The 22,902-nt window shown below is 35.3% G+C and overlaps 1 protein-coding gene across 17 annotated transcripts; it reads left to right on the top strand.

The window, feature by feature from the left end:
• Positions 1-7,871: 7,871 nt before the first annotated feature.
• On the top strand, positions 7,872-20,393 carry LOC112754582 (uncharacterized). Of its 17 annotated transcripts, none has more exons than XM_072220906.1 (14): positions 7,872-7,997; positions 8,269-8,373; positions 8,475-8,548; positions 8,653-8,724; positions 8,894-8,922; positions 8,997-9,047; positions 9,382-9,432; positions 9,935-9,994; positions 10,097-10,179; positions 10,416-10,563; positions 11,749-11,799; positions 13,859-14,006; positions 18,768-18,872; positions 20,028-20,393. In XM_072220906.1, exons 1-13 carry the CDS (start codon positions 7,921-7,923, stop codon positions 18,836-18,838), a joined length of 1,020 nt encoding a protein of 339 aa, XP_072077007.1. In that variant the 5' UTR covers positions 7,872-7,920; the 3' UTR covers positions 18,839-18,872; positions 20,028-20,393. The 17 variants fall into 17 exon arrangements, 13 of the variants coding, with proteins under 13 accessions (XP_072077007.1, XP_025658050.1, XP_072077008.1 ...); XM_025802257.3 differs by having other exon boundaries at positions 7,969-8,098; positions 18,775-18,872; XM_025802262.3 differs by having other exon boundaries at positions 7,969-8,098.
• Positions 20,394-22,902: the final 2,509 nt, after the last annotated feature.

Below are 22,902 nucleotides of genomic sequence, written 5' to 3'. Positions count from 1 at the left end.
TTTGAAACAAACTCAAGCTGAGTCGAGGAAGCATGAGGTTTACAGAAGAGAATATTTCAAACCCAAGACAAAGCTCACAGAACTCAAGAGCATGATTAAAAATACTTTCGAATACATTGGTCATGAAAGAGCCGAAAACTTGCGAAAAAACCACTTTGCAGTCTAGAAGAAAAGTTGAGCAACAAACATTCTTCAAGAGAGTAGCAATAGCATAAACGTGGCTTCACTTCAATACAATTTCATGTTGAAATAGATCATGTAGTGTTTTAAAAACAAGATGCATACTGGCTTGGCTAAGAGCTAAAATATTTTCATCAAATGTTTTAGAAAATTAGTTAAGTGCACGATCTTAACCAAAAGTAATTCACAAAACTCAGGAGAGAAATCAAATGCTTGTTCAGAAACTCCCAAAGTCCATATTCAAACAAGCGTGTTTAACATTTATAATAAGTACGAAAGAGGAAGTTAAACTCTTTTTAGAAAAGAAACTCCGAAGTGAAAATTTGCTTACAATTTGGTAAAGGAAATAAGTGATGCGTTACAAACGAACCAATTTCCACTAAATAAGGAAGCTTTCCAAAACTTCATTTAAAATAGTGCATGCCAACCTTAAAACAATTTTGCCAAAATTTGAACAATGGTTTCAATCATAACCAAGCAACTGAAAAATAAGTTCGATTTGGAACTTCTTCAAAGAGAATTCAATTTGCTTTATAAAATTCAAAACAAGATTCCAAAAGTATACTTGAAATCACTATCTCAGAAGAACATTCAAGAAGTTTAAGATGTACTAAAAGGGGTCAAGCCTTGCAAGAAAGGATCTTAATTTAAAGTAGTTCAAACAAGATCCACTAGACATGAAACATCAAACAAGTTTTAAATTGATCCAAAAGAATACAAAAGTCATAGAAAAAGACAACTCAATCATTTGTAATTTCTCAATGAAAATTCTTTGACTAAAAACTCTTGTAGAGATAATGAGAGAATAAGCGATGCACTAATTTGAAACGAATCAAACTGACCCACATAAGGATGAGATCCACAAGAGAGGACAAACCAAGATCAATGGTAATGTTCACAAAATGCAAAAGATTAGTCAAAAATAAAGTAAAGTATGACATTCATAGGGATGAAAGGTTAAATAGAGAATTTAGCCTGTTCATAGGAAGAAAGCTATGAGTCCAGCATTTTCAAAAGAATAACAATGGCATAAACCATGTAGTATGATAAACCAAACTCAAATCAAAACAAATTAAGTGAAGTTTACCAAATGAAACTCAACCGGGATAAAAGCGAAAAATCCCCTTTCTTTCCAGAATTTTGAAAAATACTCCAAATACATAATCAATTGAAGATGTGCATTGGAACTATAGTAAAATTGCTAGAAAGTCAATTTACTTTTAAAGTAAGTGCAATTCTGTGAACCGGTAAAAACACAGGCAAGGTATTAAAATAGAGAGTTGCTAAACTGTATAAATAATTCCAAAGTCTCATATATAGAAAAGTATATATCTAATCAACAGCAATTTATAAAATCTCAAAATTGGCTGTGATCACTGTCAAGTAAGAGAAAAACTGAATCAACAATTTCTCAAAGAATGGACTCAGAACCCGAAGTTAAAAGTCACAACACATTAAGACAAGTTCAAGGCTATATCAAAGAATACTTGAATCAAGAAGAACTCAAACAGAGGAAAATAGATGCAACAAGGATTCCAAACAAGCATATGCAATTAAGATCAAACAAGAATGCATATGAATAGAGAAATAGAGTGGAACATCAAATTACTTTTCGAAAGGATTAGCAAACAAGAACTTCAGGTTAGGGTATAAAAGAACAGATCGACTCGAATAAAATTCAAGACACACAACTGAATAGCCTCGAGAAATGGTTTTTAACATTCCCAAAGCCCGTGATTCGCTTTACTCAACTCGTATTTCATCTATGATAACCCATCAGTGCTTTCATATACATAATTCACTAGTATTAAGCCGGCCAAACTTAATATCAGGAATTATGCAATGCAAGACTAACAGCGTTAAATCAATAGATCGTCATGTGCATAAAGCTCTAATTCTCGTCATTCGACAAGACCTAATACATGACAAACACTCAGAGTATGCAATTGAAGCATAGTCAGTCCATTCCTCAGGCTCTACAGGAAGAACTGCTCTAATACCATAATGTAACACCCTAACTACCAAAGCTCACACTTCCGGCTGTGCGACTCTGATAGCTCGGACATTACGACGACACTTATACTATTTAATACTAAAATATGAGCCTGTTTGAAACTTTAAACCACAATACCGCTCCCAAAAAGTACTTTTGTTCGATAACATACAACGTACGTCCATACATACCATACAACTTACAGAAACTCATAAAGAGTACATCCATATATATACACATACATATATATAAATAATATTACAGACATTAACCAATACAATTCCTATCCCTCTTACAGATTATATCAAGATAAAGGCGAGGGTACAATAAACCATAACTAAAACAATATAGAGCATCACAACAACAATTAAATAAACTCTTCGTGACTTCTGCGCCCATATCCTGAAAGGGGAAAAATGTAGAGGGGGTGAGAACATCATCCTCGAAAGCGTTCTCAGTAGAGGGTTTTTGGGAATTACTGTAATAGGATACATGAAGATAAACCGTACCAGTGATTCATAACCGTCTTACGCCTCTTTTCAAAAACAACGGTTTATAATGAAAGTAAAGTCGGAAATCTTTTCGGAAAGAAGAACCGTTCAATTCTCAAAAACTCAAAAGCCTTTCAAAACGGTTTATCTATGCAGAACCAAAATAGCCTTTCATAATTTTATTCCAAACCAGAAACACAAAACCGAAATCAACCATCAGTTCATCTCTTTCCAACCATGGCCCTAGGCCCAAACAATCCAACCAACAACCAATCACCACAATCCAACAGAGTCCCAGATGCAAGCACAGATAGGAAGTTCAAGAACAAACAAACAGTTATTACAAGTAGAACAGTTAGCAATTAATCACATAGGCAAACCAAGTATAATATGCACACCCAACCAATGTCACACAAATGCATATGATGCATGCCTGTCCCTAGTGGCTGATGATATTATATGTCGGTTATATAGCCAACCCGACACGTCCTGGTAGCTAACCATAGACAGAAACACCCCTCGCGGAGCAAGTAGGTTTGAGGTACAACCCCATTGCTACTACCCGCTCAACCCAGAGCCAATGGAACAACCACTACTGCGGCTACTACCCAGGCGGGTGTTTAAAAGCTCAACCTGGAGCGAGTGGAATCACCACTACTACCGCTACTACCCAGGCATTACAATCTCTGACCTGGAGCAAGTGGGACGAACCACAACCCTTGCTACTACCCAGGTATCTCAAGCATATATTCATTCAGTCCCAACCATGGATCAACATCCATCTTAGCCATCCGGCTTAAATTCATAATTCATAGTCAGCCATACGGCCCATAACTCATTCGGCAATCAGCCATAAATCAATATCATACACAGCCATTCCGGCTCACGGTTCAATCCAGAACCAGCCAATATTCATAATCATACACAGCCATTCCGGCCCATAACAAAACAGCACTTCCTCCATCCAACATCATCAAATTCATAAAACCGGCATTTAAGCCATAAATCACTTTTTCTCAAATCGCTTCACTTTGAAATCAAGTTTCAACTCTTTTCAGCCTTGGCTTTAGAAATCTCGTTTCTCAAATCATCTCAGGCTCATAAGCCAAATTTACTCAAAGTGAGTTCCCTTTTTAAAACAAAGCCACTCTCGGCATTCTCTTTCCAAAACTTCCAAGACCATGGCAAGTTAAGGATTTATTTCAAAGTATTCAAAATCACCCATACAACAATGGGATTTCATAACAAAAGTTTCTCGGCAGAGTCCCAAGTCTTTAGGGGAGAATAACATAACTCATTTCGCCAAATTCATTTAAAATCATTAAAACATTGGTTTTCTGATTTGAGTAAGCAAATAGGATCTAAGCCAAACCGAGTCACGTAATCATTTACTTCTTTTAAAGCCGTTTCCTTTACTTAAGCAAAACCGACTTCAACCCCCATGATAAATTCTAAAATGTTTCAACTGTTCAAAATTGTTTTAGTCTTGCAAGAATTCAGAATTCAAAGAGTACTTAAACCTTTCTCAAAACATTTCAAAATGAAACTTGTCAATAGACATTCAGGTTCTTTCAAAGTCATTGAAACTTCTTTAATTGAAACCCCCAAGTCAAATTCAAAGGCATAAACCCTTTTCACATTCAAATAGCTTTAAAACACAAGTTTTATCTAAATAACTTTCTCCTAAAAGAGATACAATGCCTTTCTTAAGAAGCAAGACAAAATCACAATTTCCTCTTTACTAACTCATTTCGAAAACATGAATCATCCTTTTCTTGATAATTCAAATAAAATAGTAGAAGTCTTTAACTCATCATTTTCCAGACAACATTTCAATAAAGACTCGGATTTTATAGAAATTTCGGCAGCACCTCCCCTAAAACTTGGACTTTTGCCACCCGGTTTGGGTCCCAACTAAACCATTTCTCATTCCTTTTCAACAGCTCAAAACCAGAAATCAATTCAAAGCAAGCTAAATCCAACAGTCGCCTCAGTGGCATATTTCAAGAAAACCATTTCGAGATCAACTCAATATCAACCGATTTAACTCATTTATAAAGCTTTAAAGAATCGGTTCAGCAATAAATCATTTATCAAAACCAGAGCAATTAAAGCAACTCAGGCTGAATTTCAAGAGCATTCTATCTTTCACATCATCAAAATAATTGACTCAATTCAAACCAATCCTCAACGGATTAAACTCATTTCAAATATTTAAAGAATCAACTTCAAACATTACATTTCACAAGCCAACATCCATAATCATTCGAGTCAATCAAATAATCAATAAGGCAGATACAATCACTAATAACACCATATCTCACATCAGTATCCATATGTAATAATTCCAATAATAAACTGTAGTTTTCGGAAAGCGCTCCTACCTCAAAACGCAAGCCATAACCCAAACTTGTTAACTGATTCCTTTTTACTCAGCCCGAAATCACCAACAATTAGAACCTCGGCCCTGCTTGCTCCCTCTCGAAAGCAGAAACAGCTACAAGCGGCATAAACAAACCGAATTCTACCTCCTAAAACCATAATACCGCAAGACCTTAATATACATAACAAGACATTAACGCGGAGGTTTTGAAACGTAAAATACTCACTGAATTAACAAAACAGCCGCAGCTCCATATCAACCTGGTAGCGGCTCCGTCAGCCGCCTCAAGCGGCAGCGGCAATATAAGACTCCGACAACCGCGACTGCACAACAACGTCATGACAATAAAGACCCATGAATAGAAAGGAATGAAGACCAAATGCAAGGACCCTTACCGGCAGTGGTTTTCCGGTGGCTAAGCTGCATTCTCCGGCAGCAGAAACGGCAAAAGCCTCGGCGGTGGTTTTAGCAGCGGTGGTTTTAGCAGCGGTGGTAGGAACAGCAACCCAGGGGTGACGGCGACGCGGCTCCACCACCAGTGACTGAGGAGCGTGACAGAGGCGTTTCCCCCACTCAATGGCGTTCTCTCCTTCAAACCGGATCGGGGCAGAGCTCCAGTAGTGGCGAGGCAGCAGCTTCGAACAGCAAGCCACGGTGATGGAGGACTTCGGCGATGGTGGAAGGGCAGCGGAGGACCCGCGATGGCGGAGGCACTACTGCAGAACAAGATCCCCCTTCCGCCGATCTCTCTCTCTCTCCTATTCGAGCTTCTCTCTTCGGCCCTCCGTGGATGACGAGGACTCAGATTCCACGGTGAGGAGGACGACGGCGCGAGCATCACAGCGGCGGCGGCGAGCTAGTCCGCGACGAGGAGGACGGCGAAAGCCCCACACTCAGCCTCTCCCTCTCTCCGACGCTACCCTCTGCAAACATCCTCTTGTCGCGGAATGGCGGCAGCAGTGCGGATGGCCACTCGTAGGGCCAGTGACGGCGACGCGACGGCAGTGATGAAGCCCGACGCGCCGGCGCGGCCTCCTTTCTCCTTTCCTCTTCTTCTCCTTCGGACATCGTGCGCCGTGGGTGTTGTGCTTCTGATTCCCCCTCATCTTCTTTTCTGTTTCTGTTTTCCTTTTCCATCATGGAAAAGAAACGCTACTGCTGAGTTAGGAAGAAGGGGGTTTCGGTTGCAGCTGGGGCATGGGGAAAACAATGGGTTACCGGGTCATGGGTTAGGGTTTTAGGGTTAGGGGTAATTGGTAATTTCACTTAAAATTGGGAATAATATAGTAATTGAAACCCAAATTAAATCCAACACTAATTATATATAGAAAATACTATTTGCTCACCAATTTCACAAATTATTTTCAATAAAATGCCCAAATCTAAAAATTAGAAATAGTATACTTAATTTCTTCATTTTCCAAAATAGCAGTAATAATATTTAAAATATTATTTATCTAATCCAAATCATATAAAATCCTTATTATTTCATAACTATCAACCTTATACTTTAAATATAGAAAATAATCCAATAATTATAAAATTGGATAATAATCATAACTTATCTCAAATCCAATAAATCAAAACTTGCCTTAATTATCTTTAATAAAATAATCCCTGAAATTAAGGCTATAAATAACTGTAGGATTTGAGACTTGATCATAATAAGACTTTTCAAATATTCTGGGTCTTACACTGATAATTTGGATGCAAGGTCAAAGCTGTCTACCAACTTGGACTCCGGAAAAGAAGGAATGAAGCATTTAGGATCCATTCCAAATGAGAATTTGCATATGATGTCAAAGGAGAATCTTCTCATGATATTCTAATGTCCAACAATCTATATTGTTTGCCAGAGAATAGAGAAAGGCGTGTCCTTAGAGTAGTTGTGAAACTTGGTCTTGAAGATGTGGTGGACGTTGTCGGGGTTGGAGGTGATGCTATTATCGAGGATGTGGGGGTGGATGTTTCTGGTGGGTGAAGTGCGGAGGAGATGGGTGTACCAGTCCCAGAGATTTAAGAAGTGTGTGGTTCATGACATGTTGAGGTGGGTGGGACACGCGTGGCAGTTGCACGATGGCTTGATCTTGGAGCTGAAAAGGAGGAAGAAAAAGATGAAAAAGATGGTTGTGAAGGAGAAGAAAGAGAGTATAAATGTTAGGATTATGCGAGATATAATGAAAATTGAGAAAGAACTGTGTCATTTTTGAACAAAAGGATCATGGATCATTTTGTCATCTGTTAGAGTTGTCAGGGACCATTTTGTCTTCCGTTAGGTAGCGTTTGGTGGAAAGACAGAGACGGAAAGACTGAGACTGAGAGACAGAGACTAAGACACAGGAATTGAAATAAATTTTAGTATTTTGTTTGGTGCAAAATGGGAGACAGAAATTGAAACAAGAATGAAACTCTAATTTAATTTGCACAAAGGGTAAAATTGGAATTAATTAATTGAAATGAAAGTATTTTAAGTATAAAATGTTATTAAAGTTTCAGTCTCTATCTCTAAAAATTTTAGTCCTCTGTGTCCCTACTTTTTAGAGGTACTGAAATATTGAAATTTTAGAGACAGAGACAGAAATTTTAGTACCAGTCTCTGAACTAACAAACACAATACTGAGTCTCAGTCTCTCAGTCTCTGTTTCAATACCTCAAAACAAACGCTACCTTAGAGTTGACGGAGCTAAGGACTTAAGTGACCGACGAAATTAATTATTAGAGACCAATCGAATAATTAATTTTATTTAAGGATTAAAATGTCTGACACAAAATTCTTTGAAGACTAAAATGGATAAATATTAAATACTCATCATTTAAATAATTTGATTAGTTTAAAAATGTTAAAATAGCGAGAGACTGAAGCTCGCAATGAAATGGTTACCCGTCTTGCTTTTTGGACTGTCCGTACATTCTCTCTCTTCCCGCTGTCTCCTGCTTACTCTTCCAGCAGGTTGCTACGATCTTCTCTACTATGCTCCTCCTTTTATACCCACTCATTCTCTCTAATCTCTATTCCTTAACTAACTTCTTCATCAACTCAATCCCTTACAAGTTACACCTCCTTCGCAATTGTGCATTTCTCTTTTTACCTAATTCACGTTTCATGTCAATATGTCATTACCTTCAAATTTGACACCATATGAATTTCGACCATTTCTTCATTCAATTGTTCATTTTTCAATCCAATTCAGTTATTATTGCAATTTTTTTTTGGGTTGCAGGGCAAGGTTTAGTGGAAAGTGTTTGAATAAGGGAATGGATGTAGACGCTCATTTGCTTCCCAAGTCTACTAAGTCTGCTAATTTTCGATTATGCAATGTCTCAGGGTATGTGAATTTCTTACCTGTTATGATAATAATTTTTTTAATTAATTGAGTTATTTTATAATTCATGTGGTGATGTGTTATAATATATATATATATTTTAGTTACAAATCTGAAATATTGGAGATTCACGCTGTTGCTCCAATTATGCATGTTCTGCTTCTGCCTGGGAACCCAGGTATGGCTTCCATTGTTTGTTTGCTTATGTTTTCCCTTTTTTTTCTTTTTTTTTTAAAAAAAAAAAATATTCGTCTAACTTTTTGGTTTGTTGTGTTACTGCAGGTGTTATTTTATTCTACAAAGACTTTGTGGAGTTTCTATATGACCAGCTTGAGGGAAATGCCTCTATCACAGGCAAGTAATGACACTTCTCTCTTTATGGTTTATGTTGAACAAATATAAATACGAGTATCGAATACTATACAATGCACATATGGTACATAAGTGAGTAAAACTGAAGTATTCATGAAACTCTGATCAACAATTATGTACTTACTAGTTGTGTTTCTCTGTGGTTTATTAGCTATTGGCCACATCTCTCACACGAGAAAGGTACATGCATTTCCGTTTTCTTTGATTTTCTCGGGCTACATTAGTATGCTTATTATAAGCAGTTTTATTGCTAGAATTGGGAGCATGGACGGTTGTTCTCCTTAGAAGAACAAATCAATCATAAGGTAGTTAATGCTTTGGCATTTTGGTCTTCATAGATTATTGACTGGTTTTGGTGTACAATAGATTGAAAAATGATTTGTTGCAGTAGTGCAATTTCAGTTGCTAGTTAGTGATGTGATGCCTTTGGCATAAGGGCATGTTGGGGCAATGGGGTCACATGTCAGAGTATTTGATTTTTCGGTTACATTTTTTATCCATTTCTTTGATTTCCTTGCTTTTAATTGATTGTCATTCTTTATTCTCGATTTAGAGAAATTGAATTTGACACTCTTTATTCTCCATTTCTTTTATCGATTTCTGTAATTGCAGTCTTAATTTTTCCTGTGCTTTTTGTAGGTTGATTTCATCAGAGAGGAATTGCAAAAGAATGAGATTCCTATAGTACTGGTGGGTCTTTAATGTCTGACCTGTAGCATTCTTGTCTTTTGTCATTTTGACATGATCAATTATTGTTTATTGAATGTGATACTTAACACCTTAGGAAGCTGGTGATAATTGGCATTCTGTACAATGAGGTCACACTAATGAAAAATTGCACATCACATTAATGAATCTCCTTTCCCCTTAGAGAAGGTTCAATACTTGTGTGTCTGTGTCTCAGCAGATTTATCCACTAAAAAAGAACAACTTAGGTAGATCATATTCATTAATATATAAATTGAATCTTGTTCTTAGCCAAAGTTGCTTGCAATTTGCAAACATTCCTATCTTTGATTTCCGAACATATATAGGTGTTGATTTGGGAAACTAGTGAAGAAATTTTAAGAGGGTTTAATTACATTCTTCCAGTGGAAAGTTGTGTTATCAAAAAGTTGTGCTGCATACAGTGAAGTTTAACCATGCTTACTGAAATGAAATTCTGGTAGCTAATTTAGAATTTTCTCACCAGGTCGGGCACTCTATTGGTTCTTACATAGCCATTGAAATATTCAAGAGGTTTCCAGGGAAGGTGATATGAACTCTGGCATATTTAATGAACACACATCATGGCGCCTATCCATCACTTCTAATCTTAATAACTTGTATGCTTGCATTCTTCTCGGCTCAATAGGTGAAATATTGTGTTGGACTTTATCCATTTTTGACAATGAACCCAGAGTCAAAAACACAGTTGGTTATTGGAAAGATTTCAGAGTAAGCAACCCTCCCAAAGTCGCCCTTCGACATGAACTAGTCTTGTCGGTTTATATATCAATATTTTTCTCATGGTTCACTCTCTATTTCAAACTTCTGAGGGATTCAAGTTAGAAATAAAACTGTTTTTATCGCTTTTATTTGATTGCTAAATATTTAGCTCCAAAGCTAGTAAATGATTCTTCCTTTCAAAAATCTGAAGTATTTGAAATGACTACCGGTACTCTGCATTTCAGATCCCAAATTCTATCAATTGCTCTTTGTTACGTGATAGCATCATTAGGATTGTTGCCCGTCCGGGCTTTGAGGTTTATAATCAGAAATTCCGTGGCAAAGTCATGGTCAACTGATGCAGTTGATGCTACCTGCTCTCATTTATCACAGGTTAGTTTAACTGCTGAAAGAGATTGACAAAAGATGTTTCAGTGCTGATTACATTATGCTTGTAAAAATCTTATTTATTGATTTGTGTTTCACATTATTAAGACCTCTAGTTATTTTTGGAATACTAATGCAAAATACCAACTTCAATTGATACCGATTTAGGATCTATTACACTTGACCCTCCTGAATCTTGACTTTTAGGCTATTTGCACTTCAGTTCCTATGTTTTAAAAAAATGAAATTTGAGCCATTGAACTTTCTTTTCTAAATTGAACACTTTTTCTTTTTAAAAAAAAATCAATTATTAACTAAAATAACATATTCAACAGAACTTAGGGTATCCATTTAAGAAAGTTTTGGATGTGACTTGTAACCCAAAGTTCAAGGGCATCATACTCTTACATATTTGGGAAAATTTAGGGGGTTGATTTGCAGTTTGGACATTGTTGCAAAAATATAAAAGACAAGAACAGTAAAATAAAAGAAAAAAAATGAAAAAGGGAAAGGGAAAGGGAAAGGAAAAGGAAAAATAAGAGGATAAGATAACAAAAGAATGAATGCTTTGTTTTCTCTTTTTTCCCCCTTTAGTTTTATCTTTTATTAAAGAAAAAAAAAAGATACTAGGACAATAAGGAGAAATTGGGAAAATGTTATATATGTAACATTCAACCAAGAGAATTAAGTTATTTGTGGATGACTAGTTATGCCTATTTATGTTAGTTCTAACCCTATAATATAATGATTTTCATTTTGTATGCAATGCGAAATTTGATTTTAATCTCTTTCTACTTTAAATTTTTTGTTTATATTTGAATTTTGAAATTCTCTAAAGAGATAATTTGTGTTTATGTTTTTTTGGGTCTTGACAAGCATATGGTGTTCACACATTATTAAAATGCAAGGAATAAAGTGCAATTAGCCCGTTGAGATATAGCTTTCCTAGAGTGGCTTTGTATCTACATATTTTTTATGGAGGAATGCTAGGCGGTCAGCAACTTTTGTTATTTGTAGCCATCAAATAGCCATCAATGATGATTTTAATGGTGTGAGATTGGTGTGAAATTTCATCCAATGGCTCATTTTTCTTTGCTGGTTACATGCTGGCCAGAATTTAACAAAGTTGCTGGCCTCCTAGACTTTTCCTTTTTTTTTATGTTAACGCTTTCTGATTTGAACAACTGACAGTATCATGTAATGCGGAATGTCTTCTACATGGCCATGACTGAATTCAGAAAGGTACACTTCCCTTTATTTATTCCGTATCTTTCCACTTCTTTAAGTTTATGATTAAATTGTTTCCCTTTTGTAATTATAGCAACTTGACAATTTCGTTTGACATTATGCTATATTCTCATGATCTTATTGATTAGTATTAGTCATTATTAGTGTTTTTGGTCATAATAACATTACAGGAATATAAATCTTTTAAAACTACATCGGATTTTTATCCTAATATTATAGATTATGACACAAAAGATTTATAGAATCAAATTACTTTTACAAGAAAGGTCGTAGGAGACAAAAGTCCCTGACGACTAAGAAGATTAGGGTCTCCGTTAAAAAAAAATCAAATAATAAGTTTTTAAATTATTATTTTCATGTGAAAGAGTTTCATTTTTTACTAATAATTAATGTTAACATTCATTATCTAAGACTTAAAAGAATTTAATGTGTATACTTTACCATTTGATTAGGTGTTTGGTCTGTTGCACAAATAAAAATAATTAATTTTTATGTTTGTTATTTAAAAATAATATTCTCTCTCTCTCATATATATATAATTAGATATTAGTATAAAAAAATTTATATTGATAATTATAAAATTAACTCAAAATTAATTTTTTTTTTGAAACAATTGAATCTTGATTCTAATTATTAATCACAATATTATTATTCTCTTCAAATTATATGTAATAAATATTTGAAGGAAGAGAAGTGAAAATATAGATTAAAAGATAAGTAGTGAAAATTTAAAACTAAATAAAAAAAACTAAAAAAAAAAATAATGATAATGATAATGATAATGATAATAATAATAATATTATTATTATTATTATTATTATTATAGGGTTAAGTATGATTTTGGTACCTAAGGTATAGGTCAAAAAAATTTTTCATCCTTAACCTTTTTTGCATACAAAATCGTCCCTAAGGTTTAACTTGGTTTTAAAATTGTACTTCTTACTTAATTTTAAATTTTATTACCAAATTACCCCTAACCAAAAAATTATTAAAAAAAAAGATAAAGAGAGTTCTGGGGTTTAGAGAAAGAGAGAGAGAGAGGTTGTGGTGGTCGCCAACGCTGGTAGCTGCAAGAATAGAAACAGAGGTCGCGACATTTTTCACGGTGGAAGAGAGGAGAGAGGGGAAGAAGAAGAAGAATGGGTAGCTCGCTGGTGATTGGGACAATGGGGCCGGCGGTGGCGGATCGGCGGCGGCAGCGAGCTTGTGGAGAAAAGAGGCCGCCTTCGGTATTAAACCACTCTTCCACCTTAGCCCATGACAACAATAAAGACGTCTCACGGCCCACAAATTCAGTCCAACAGAATACACAAATTAAATTATAATTTAGTCTTTATCTTATCTTATAGTTATCTTTATCTTTATCTCTATCTTATCTTTATCTACTTTTATCTTTCATAGACCAATACTCTATATATACTTAGTTTTACCTTCATAGTTTACAATTCAATCAATCAACAATCAATAAAATTTCTTTATCTTTTTCTTTCACAAATTCTTTTATTTTTCTTTCACAATTTTATTATGGTATCAGAGCTCCTCTTGAGCTCTGCTGACATCCATGAATCAAGGAGAAAGGGCACACCAGCAACTTCATTCGGAACCTCTTTTCGACCTTTCGTCAGCCCAACACTTTTCTTTCATGGCACTTCCTTTCAATGAAGAAGCTCGTCCTTCAAACCAACTTGAGCTTTTGCCAAGTCCAGCTACTCATTATCTTTGTTCTTTTAATACCTTTTCTACTGTTAACAATTCTTCAAATCGAGATTCATTCTTGAATACTTGGATCATTGATTCTGGTGCCACAGATCATATTGCATCAAATTTGTCTTGGTTTATTTCTTACACACAAATTTCTCCTATTATTGTTCATTTACCAAATGGTTCTCGAACTACTGTTTCTTATAAAGGCATCGTTCAATTTTCACCATCTTTGGTTTTTCATGATGTTCTTTATTTACCTCACTTCAACTTTAATATTATCTCTGTTTCAAAAATTACTTCAGCACTCATATGTGAACTCACTTTTTCATCTTCTTCTTGCACTCTACAGAGCAACAATTTGGGGACGATTGATTTACGATATCTGAAAACTAGTCCTGGCAAAGGAATTTTCTTTCCAAGGGAATCAGAAATTCAGCTTCTCGGCTTCAGTGACTCTGATTGGGCCGGATGTCCTGACACTCGGCGATCTTTAACAGGTTATTGTTTCTTCTTAGGCAGTTCTTTAATCTCTTGGAAGACCAAGAAACAAACTACCGTTGCCCGCTCATCCACGGAAGCAGAATATCGTGCACTTGCCAACACAACTTGTGAACTTCAATGGATACTAAATGTGTTACAATTTTTACGCATCTCTCCTATCCGCCCACCAGTTTTATATTGTGATAATCAGAGTGCTCTTCATATTGCTGCTAACCCGGTTTTTCATGAACGGACCAAACATTTAGAGGTTGATTGTCACTTGGTTCGACAAAAAGCTCAAGTTGGAGTGATGAAACTTCTCCCAATTCCCTCCTCTGGGCAACTAGCTGACATCTTCACCAAGCCTTTGTCTCCTCAACCCTTCCATCTTAATCTGAATAAGCTTAGTGTTCTTGACATCTTTCATCCTCCAGTTTGCGGGGGCGTATTAAACCACTCTTCCACCTTAGCCCATGACAACAATAAAGACGTCTCACGGCCCACAAATTCAGTTCAACAGAATACACAAATTAAATTATAATTTAGTCTTTATCTTATCTTATAGTTATCTTTATCTTTATCTCTATCTTATCTTTATCTACTTTTATCTTTCATAGACCAATACTCTATATATACTTAGTTTTACCTTCATAGTTTACAATTCAATCAATCAACAATCAATAAAATTTCTTCATCTTTTTCTTTCACAAATTCTTTTATTTTTCTTTCACAATTTTATTATTCGGTGGTCTCTGTTTAGTGAGGGAACTGATGGCGAGCATGGGGAAACGGCTAGGTTGGGGAGGGATGAAGGAGGGAGACCTCGCGGCGGCCTGGGTTTCGACGACGGCGCTAGGGTTCGGAGGTTTTGGGTTCGCAGAGAGGGGAAGAGAGAGGTGAAACCGCGGAGATGGAGGTTACCTCGGCGATGGGTGATGTACAGCGAGAAAGATGTGGCGGCGCTATGACGTTTTCTGGCCTTCGAAGAACGGCGACGGTGGGTGGCTGTTGGGAGGAAGAGGAAGAAGAAAAGAAGGGGAGGAAGAATGAGGGTAGAACCGGCGCAATGAGGGCAGCGGCGGCCGGAGGTTGGGTTGATGGCTTCTATTTCTCCTGCTTCTTATTTTGATTCTGTTTTCATTGTTGCTGTGCTTCTGATTCTGATTCTATTTCTTTGAATTCATTGTTATTGCGCTTCTGATTTTATTGTTCTTTTGATTTCATTGTTCTTTGATTTCTTGTATTCTTCTGATTGCGCTACTGATGATGATGAAGAAAAAAAAAAGAAGAGATGTTGCTTTGATAGAGAAGAAGAACCGGGTATTTTGGTGAAGAAGGAGAAGGGTATTTTGGTCTGAAGGACGATTTTAAAACCAAATTAAACCTTATGGACGATTTTGTATGCAAAAATAGGTTGAGAACGAAAAAAAATATTCGGTCTATATCTTAAAGACCAAAATCGTACTTAACCCTAAAATATAAATTATAAGTTATATATATAAAGTGGAAAGAGTAGAGAGAAATAAAGAAGGGGAGAGAGGTAGATAAGAAAATGACGGAAGGAAATTTAATAATTTTGGAGGAAAATATTTCATAATTTTATTAAGAGTATCATGTGATACATTTTGATTGTTAAATTAGTAATATAATATAGCTATATTTCAATTTCAATATTTCGATTTCAATTTTAATTTAATTTTAATTGCAATTAGAGAATGTTATATTGTATATTTTTATTGTTAAATTTATAATTAGTCATTCATAATGATATATGTTAGATATAATTAGGATCAATTAGAATTATTTTAGAATTATTTAGTATATCTGAATATTTATTATAGAATATTACGCCTTTATTATTACGATTCTCTTAGTCCCTATAAATACCCTTCTATATTGTATCACTTCAAACAACTTAAATAGACAACTTAATTATACTCAATAATACACAAAGCCTTCCTCCAGTTTAGTCTCTTGTTTCTAACATGGTATCAGAGCTATGGTATCCTCCTTGAAGATGATAGGTTGTTTTCCTTGCGGTGAAATCACCGTAGTTTTTACTCTTTTTTTTTTCTATGCCATTTTTTCTTTCCTTTTGTCACTCCTTTGATACTTTTTCACCTCACCGATTAGCCTGTTCTATCTGTCTTATGTTTTTTTTGAGTTGAATGATCAAATACCATTGTCATCCGCTGCTTACCTATTCTCATGAAAAAATCATATAGTTTTCGCTCTCTTTTGGCAGTTCCGTCTGCGTTCTCTCGTGGCAGTTTCATCTGCGTTCTCTCGTGGCAGTTCCATCTGCGTTCTCTTGTGGTAGTTCTGTTTGTGTTCTCTCGTGCCAGTTCCGTCTGCGTTTTCTCGTGGCAGTTCCGTCTGCGTTTCGTCTGTGTTTCCTTGTGGTAGTTTTGTCTGCGTTTCTTTCCGACAGTTCCGTCTGCACTTCCTTCAGATAGCGGCAGTTCCGTCTGCGCTTCCTTCAGACAAACGGCAGTTCCGGCTGCGCTTCTTTCAAACAAGCAGCAGTTCCGTCTGCGCTTCCTTCAGACAAGCGGCAGTTCCATCTGCGCTTCCTTCCGGCAGTCCCGTCTGCATCCGTTTTATCAGTTTATGCATTTTTTTCCCTCTTTATTTCGTTGTTTTAAATAAGTTTCAAACTCAAGTTGTCACTTGAGTTTGAGGGGGATGTTAGAATATAATTAGGATCAATTAGGATTAGTTAGAATTAGGGTTAAGTACTGAAATCGTCCCTAAGGTCTGGGGTGAAAATCAAAATCGTCCCCGACCTTTTTTTGTTATTAAAATCATCCCCAACGTTATAAAACATTATAAAATCGTCCTTTTGTCCATAAATAAAATTTTTCGGACAATTTTACCCTTAAACAAAAATTAAAAAGTCTCTCCACCTTCACCACTATCCTCTGCATTATCATCACCATCACCATCACCATCTACATCACCATCGCTGCACCATCACCACCAACAATCCAGCAACAATCAAAAACAAATCAATACCAACAATCTAGCAACACCAACAGCAACAATAAAAAACAAATCAAAAAAAATCCATCGCTACACCATCACCACCAACAATCCAGCAACACCAACAGCAACAATCAAAAACAAATCAACACCAACAATCCAGCAACACCAACAGCAACAATCAAAAACAAATCAACAAAAATCCATCGCTACACCATCACCACCAACAATCCAGCAACACCAACAGTAACAATCAAAAACAAATCAACAAAAATTTTAAATTAAACAATTCAGCAATCATCAACTATAATTTCAGATCCAAAATTGACAACAACATAAATTAAAAAATTTAAAAAAGAACTCATATGTTCTTCAAAAAAAAAAAAAAAAACAAGAGAGAAAGAGAACAACGCAAAATTGGGAACAAGAACTCAAAATTGCAGTAACAATTAAAACTCAAAAATTTCACTAAAAATTCAGAAATTCTACAACAAAAATCCAATTTAAAGAATAAGAAGAAGAAGAAGAAGAAGAAGAACGGCGGTGCGGCGGTGCGGCGGTGCGACGGAGCGGCGGTGCGGCGGTGCGACGGGGCGGCGGTGCGACGGGGCGGCGGTGCGGCTTCCCTTCCCTCCTCCTCCCCCCAGCCCCCCTCAACGGCGGCCCTGGCGGTGGTGACGCTCCCCTCGGTGGCTCACTCCCTCTCTCGCGCTGTCTCTCTTCTCGGCTCAACTCTGATTGGCGACGGCACTCTCTCTCCCTCTTCCCTTTGATGGCGACGATGACAAGCAAGGCATCTGGGCACGGCGGCGGCGGCGCTGGACACGACCTCCCTTTCTTCCCTTCTCAGCTCTCCGTCAGTCACTCTCTCCCTCAAGCCCTCTCACCGTTTCGTTCTTTCTTTCTTTTTGTTTCCTGAAGCCATTTTTCTCTTTCCTTTCTTTTTAATTTATTTTATTTTATAATTATATTTATTTTATTTTATAATTTTTTTAATGAGGGGTAGTTTGGTAATAAAAAAAATAAAATTGGTAAAAAGGACGATTTTATAACGTTTTGTAACGTTGAGGATGATTTTAATAACAAAAAAAGGTCGGGGACGATTTTGATTTTCGCCCCTTACCTTAGGGACGATTTCAGTACTTAACCCTTAGAATTATTTAGTATATCTGAATATTTATTATAGAATATTACTTCTTTATTATTACGATTCTCTTAGTCCCTATAAATACCCTTCTATATTGTATCACTTCAAACAACTTAAATAGACAACTTAATTATACTCAATAATACACAAATCCTTCCTCCAGTTTAGTCTCTTGTTTCTAACAATATATAAGAGAGAGAGAGAGAGATTAGAAATTTTAATTAGAAAACAAATTTGATTTGATTTGCATTCTCACTTTCAAATTTTAATTTCAATTAGAAATTTATCGGAAAACAAAAAAAAAAGGAAGCAATTATTGATACATGAAAAGTTGAAGACAATCTAAATAAAAGAAGACTGACTAGGAGGGAGTCCTTATTTGTTCAGAATACCTAAAGGGGGTGGGGGGAGTCCCTAAATTCTCAATATTCAAAGTCATTGATGCACTCGAACTTCATCATTGAAGTGTGCAAGGAGGTTCTTAACTCTGAACAATTTTTCTTCATGTTTGGGTTACAGCCAATAGGAGTTTGGGAGGATCGGATATGAAGCACACACTTGGAACACTCGATAACATTCTAGACTCTCTTGCATTACACTAGGTTGAGACTAAATTTACAACCATTCTTACCGGCTCATTATATGTTAGTTTGCAGAAGGACCGGATTGGACATTTATAAGGGAAAGGAAGGCTCAAATTTCATTTTTATTTGGCGATGATGATCACTGGGGTCCACTTCATGTTCTTGAAGAGGTAACTTGTAGAAAACATATCAAACTATCAAATGAAAGTGAATTGCATTGAACTGTTCCTAGACATGTGGTCAGTTCATCTAGTTGATGTCTTACTCATGATAATTGCATTGGTTCAAATGCAAAAATCCCCAATCAGTAGTCGATGGACGATCAGTGATATAACTATTAGCCTTAGCCAAGGTTGATGTTTGGCCCTGGCTATGGAAATAGAAGATCCTTTTCTCCCCCAAAGAAAACTTTTATGATTTACCATAAAACATGATACTTAATTACTTACTTTTCACAGTCCTTAATTTCATTTTGAATGATTTAGTCTTTTTCTAAACAAAATTACTGTGATAAACAGATAACAAAGTAAAACAGATAACCCTTGGAATTGAGCATGGCATGGCTTTTTAGGTTCACTTGCTCTCTTCCCCCCATTCTCTTTGTTGTTTTGGAGGATGGAACTGTCTTTAGCTTAAATTTTATTTTATTTTCTTAAAAAGTTATCAATAGAGAGTGCTATTAGCACAGAAGAAACTAAAAAGCCAACAAGAAGCTGTCACAAAAGTTGACTACAAGGCCTTTCGATTTCCTTTCAAAGATCTACAGACCATGGTTTGGGAAATAGCTTTTCTTTCAGAGCCTTTTCTGAACTGTAGTTTTTGAGTTCCAAACTGAAATACAGAAAATTATGAATTGGTGATTAGGGGGTCTTCCATTTCAATTTCGAATTTCAATTCCCTTTCAAGAGAGAAGTTGGCACCATTCTAATGGTATTTCATATACTTGTTACAGGAAGAGAAGTTTTTGCAACAAATTAATCTTCTCTTTTATGCTTTTAAGTAATTATTGCAGTAATGATTCTTAATGCTGCTTTTTTAATTCAAGTACTAAAATATAATATACCATGTGAACATTAGATTATGGAAAATAGTTCTTTCACAAGAATGTTAAATGATCATAGAGAGATGCTATATGGAACGATCCAATATTGCACGAACTATTTTCACCAATCATATTTATGCTTAACTGAAACAACGGTGAAGAATTCAATTCAAAAGATAAAAGTGATAACCTCTACCAATCAGATTCTTGTGCACAAGTTACACAAGAATATTTTTCATAACAAGGAAGTGTTGTCTCATGATCAGTGTTATTGCGGTTGCAGATATCAAAGCAGGTTCCAGGTATTACAGTAGCTGTTGAACGAGAGAACCATACTCATGGATTCTCCTGCACTGAGGCTGGCTCATTGTGGGTGGCTCAGCATGTCGCGAACCTAATAAAGAATCAGACCTCTTTAACTATGCAATAAGCTCTTTCCTTTATGTTATGTGTGTTCTCACTTCTCATTTCTCAAGTTGGCTATACAGAAAGGAATGAACAACTGAATAAATTTGAATGTTGACTGAAGAAAGCTCAGTCAATGTCCCTGTTGTGTGTGGGGGCTTAATTATTGTTTGATTGAATCAACGGGTATCCACCTATACGGAGATTGATTAATGATTACTATAGGGTTTAGGGTTCAGGTTAATTCCATATCATTTTTATCTTCCGAATACCCATTTCAAAACCACTAGTTATAGAGAAGGACCAAAAGAGCAGACTTCTGAGTTCAGACTATCAACGGCCGCCAAAAAAAAAAAAGAGAAGACAATTTCAGTGTAATGTTCTGTTGGGCTGGTCTGAGAAAGGCCCAACTCGGCCCATGTAACTTTTGGCCTTTCAGAAAAATCATATGTAGACCAGCAAACTTGCAGCACCAGGGAGACTTCATTCCATGATAGGATTTTTCCTGTTGTCCAAAATAATGAATTTTAATGACACAAAAAATAAAATATAATAAATTATTAAAGGTTCCACCTAAAGAAAAATGTAGGGCTGGTAATTTATACCCTATCCGAGGTACCCAATTCGGACTAACTCGTTCAGGTAGGGTACGGTGCGGTGCGGGTTTACTTGTAGGTAGGGTACGGTACGAGTTTAGGGTATACCTTATCTTACCTTACTCGTATATTCCTAATATATTATATAATATATATGTAAAAGTTATGTATGTAGTAAAAAAAAGTGAGTGTTGAACATACAATCTTTCTCTTATAAAAACTTGAAATAACCATTAAATTAGTTGATAATCATATTATTTGTAATTTTATGTTAGATTTTTTAAAAATTTTATTATTTTTAATTTTAATTTGAATTTAATTTTTTATTTTTTATTTTATTAATACGTATAAAATTTGAAATGGTTGAATTTTATATTTGCTTGAAATTTTTTTATTTTTCTATGGGTAAGATAGGGTTTAGAACTTTAGGGTGCGAGTAGGGTTAGGGTTAAAAAATTCTCAACCCGCGAGTAGAGTTAGGGTAGAGTCCAAACCCCATCCTATTCTATCCATTACCAGCCCTTAAACATTTATTTATGAAAATTACTGCTACAACGAAGAAGGCAGAAATGTGAGACTATATATAATGAGTAATGACAGAATCAATAGAGTAGTTTTAACAATAGGTACATTCTATGGTGTATATCTATATTTGCCTAACTTACTAAAAGAAGATAAAAATTAATATTTAAATTAAAAAATATAAAAATAAATAATTTTTTAATATTTAAAACTTACCATACATGATAAGTTCGACAATTTCAGTACCAAAGTTATAGGCACCATAGAATTTGCCTTAACAATATCACATGTCATATTGTAATTTTGCATGTTGCAAAAACCCATCATATTCCTGTTAGTGTTATATGATCGTCCATGACTAAATAACAACCCTGTCATTATGTTAACGAATTGAAAGAGCTTCCTTTATTTCTGTATTCCATTAGCTTTATGTAACTAACTTGCATGATTCCATAACTTAGGTAGGTTCTAGGGTTCTAGGGTAGCACAGCCTGTTAAACACATTGATTTGAATTTTGATCGGTAGTAATGGCATGGAACTAATACTACGTGATTTCCACTTTCCAGCCAATGTTATCTAACCACTACTTTTTAGCACATTACTATCATGATGTGGATGTTATTAAGATCAGAGTGAGAATACAGTAAGTTTGGTGGATGACTGGATGGTTCCACTCCATACTAGTTAACTTTGTGAGTAACTGACAAATCAATAGAGTTTGATATTAACGTTTAGGCCAATTCTATGGTGTCTATAAGTTGGTGTCTAAATTTTGCCTAAATTTTGCCTAACTTACTTTTTGTAGTAAGTTTTGATTTTTTAAAAATTATTTATTATTATATCTTTTAAATTAAATATTATTTTTTAACTCTTTTTAATAAATAAGCACTACTTTTTAAACACCATAGTATTCACCTAACGTTTATCATGAGTTTAGAGATAAAGATTCCGAGCAACAGAAGACTTAAGGCAAAAGGAATAACAAGATTTACTTAATGTGGGTTTTAAATTTCTCTGTCCTTAAAGTGTATAAGGAGTAATCTTTATTTATTTATTTATCTTTGTTCTTCAGTTTTTTCCAATGAATTTTTTTGAGTAAATTGTCAAATTTGTTCTTGAAAGATCACTCGTTCTTCAAATTAATTTCCCAAATTTTTTTTAATCAAATTCGTTCTTCAAAGATTTTAAATTAATCGCATTAGTCATTCTGCCATTTTCTTTGTTGATGATATCAAAATTTGTTAATGTTACATGTTAAGTGATACTATAACACACAAGAGTCTTAATTGACTATTAGCATAAGTTTATAAAATTAGATCAAATCAAAACCTAATTGAGGGAAGAACTTGAGACATTGGAATCCTACAATTTAGGGTTGATTTGATCTAATTTTATAAATTTATCATGTTAGTCACCAATTAGGATTACTAGGTGTGTGTTGTGCTGTCACTTAACATGTCACATCAACAAATTTTGACGTCGTTAGCAATGGAAGTAACGAATTTGATCTAATTTCATAAACTTATCATGTTAGCCGCCAATTAGGACTACTAAGTGTGTATTGTGGTGTCACTTAACGTGTCACATCAATAAATTTTAACGTCGTTAGCAATGAAAGTGACGGAAGAACTAAA

Source organism: Arachis hypogaea, chromosome 16 (assembly GCF_003086295.3).
Source record: "Arachis hypogaea cultivar Tifrunner chromosome 16, arahy.Tifrunner.gnm2.J5K5, whole genome shotgun sequence".
NCBI lineage: Eukaryota > Viridiplantae > Streptophyta > Magnoliopsida > Fabales > Fabaceae > Arachis > Arachis hypogaea.
The sequence above is the reverse complement of the archived record's forward strand: the minus strand, read 5'-3'. Positions and strand labels throughout refer to the sequence as shown.

What these genes read in the sequence shown, in the direction of transcription:
- LOC112754582 (XM_072220903.1), top strand. Translation starts at nt 8,019, where the DNA reads ATGCTCCTCCTTTTATACCCACTCATTCTCTCTAATCTCTATTCCTTA. An exon ending in GTTATTGGAAAGATTTCAGA is followed by an intron (nt 10,180 to 10,415) that starts GTAAGCAACCCT and finishes TCTGCATTTCAG; the next exon opens with ATCCCAAATTCTATCAATTG. An exon ending in CCATGACTGAATTCAGAAAG is followed by an intron (nt 11,800 to 13,858) that starts GTACACTTCCCT and finishes TGCACTCTACAG; the next exon opens with AGCAACAATTTGGGGACGAT.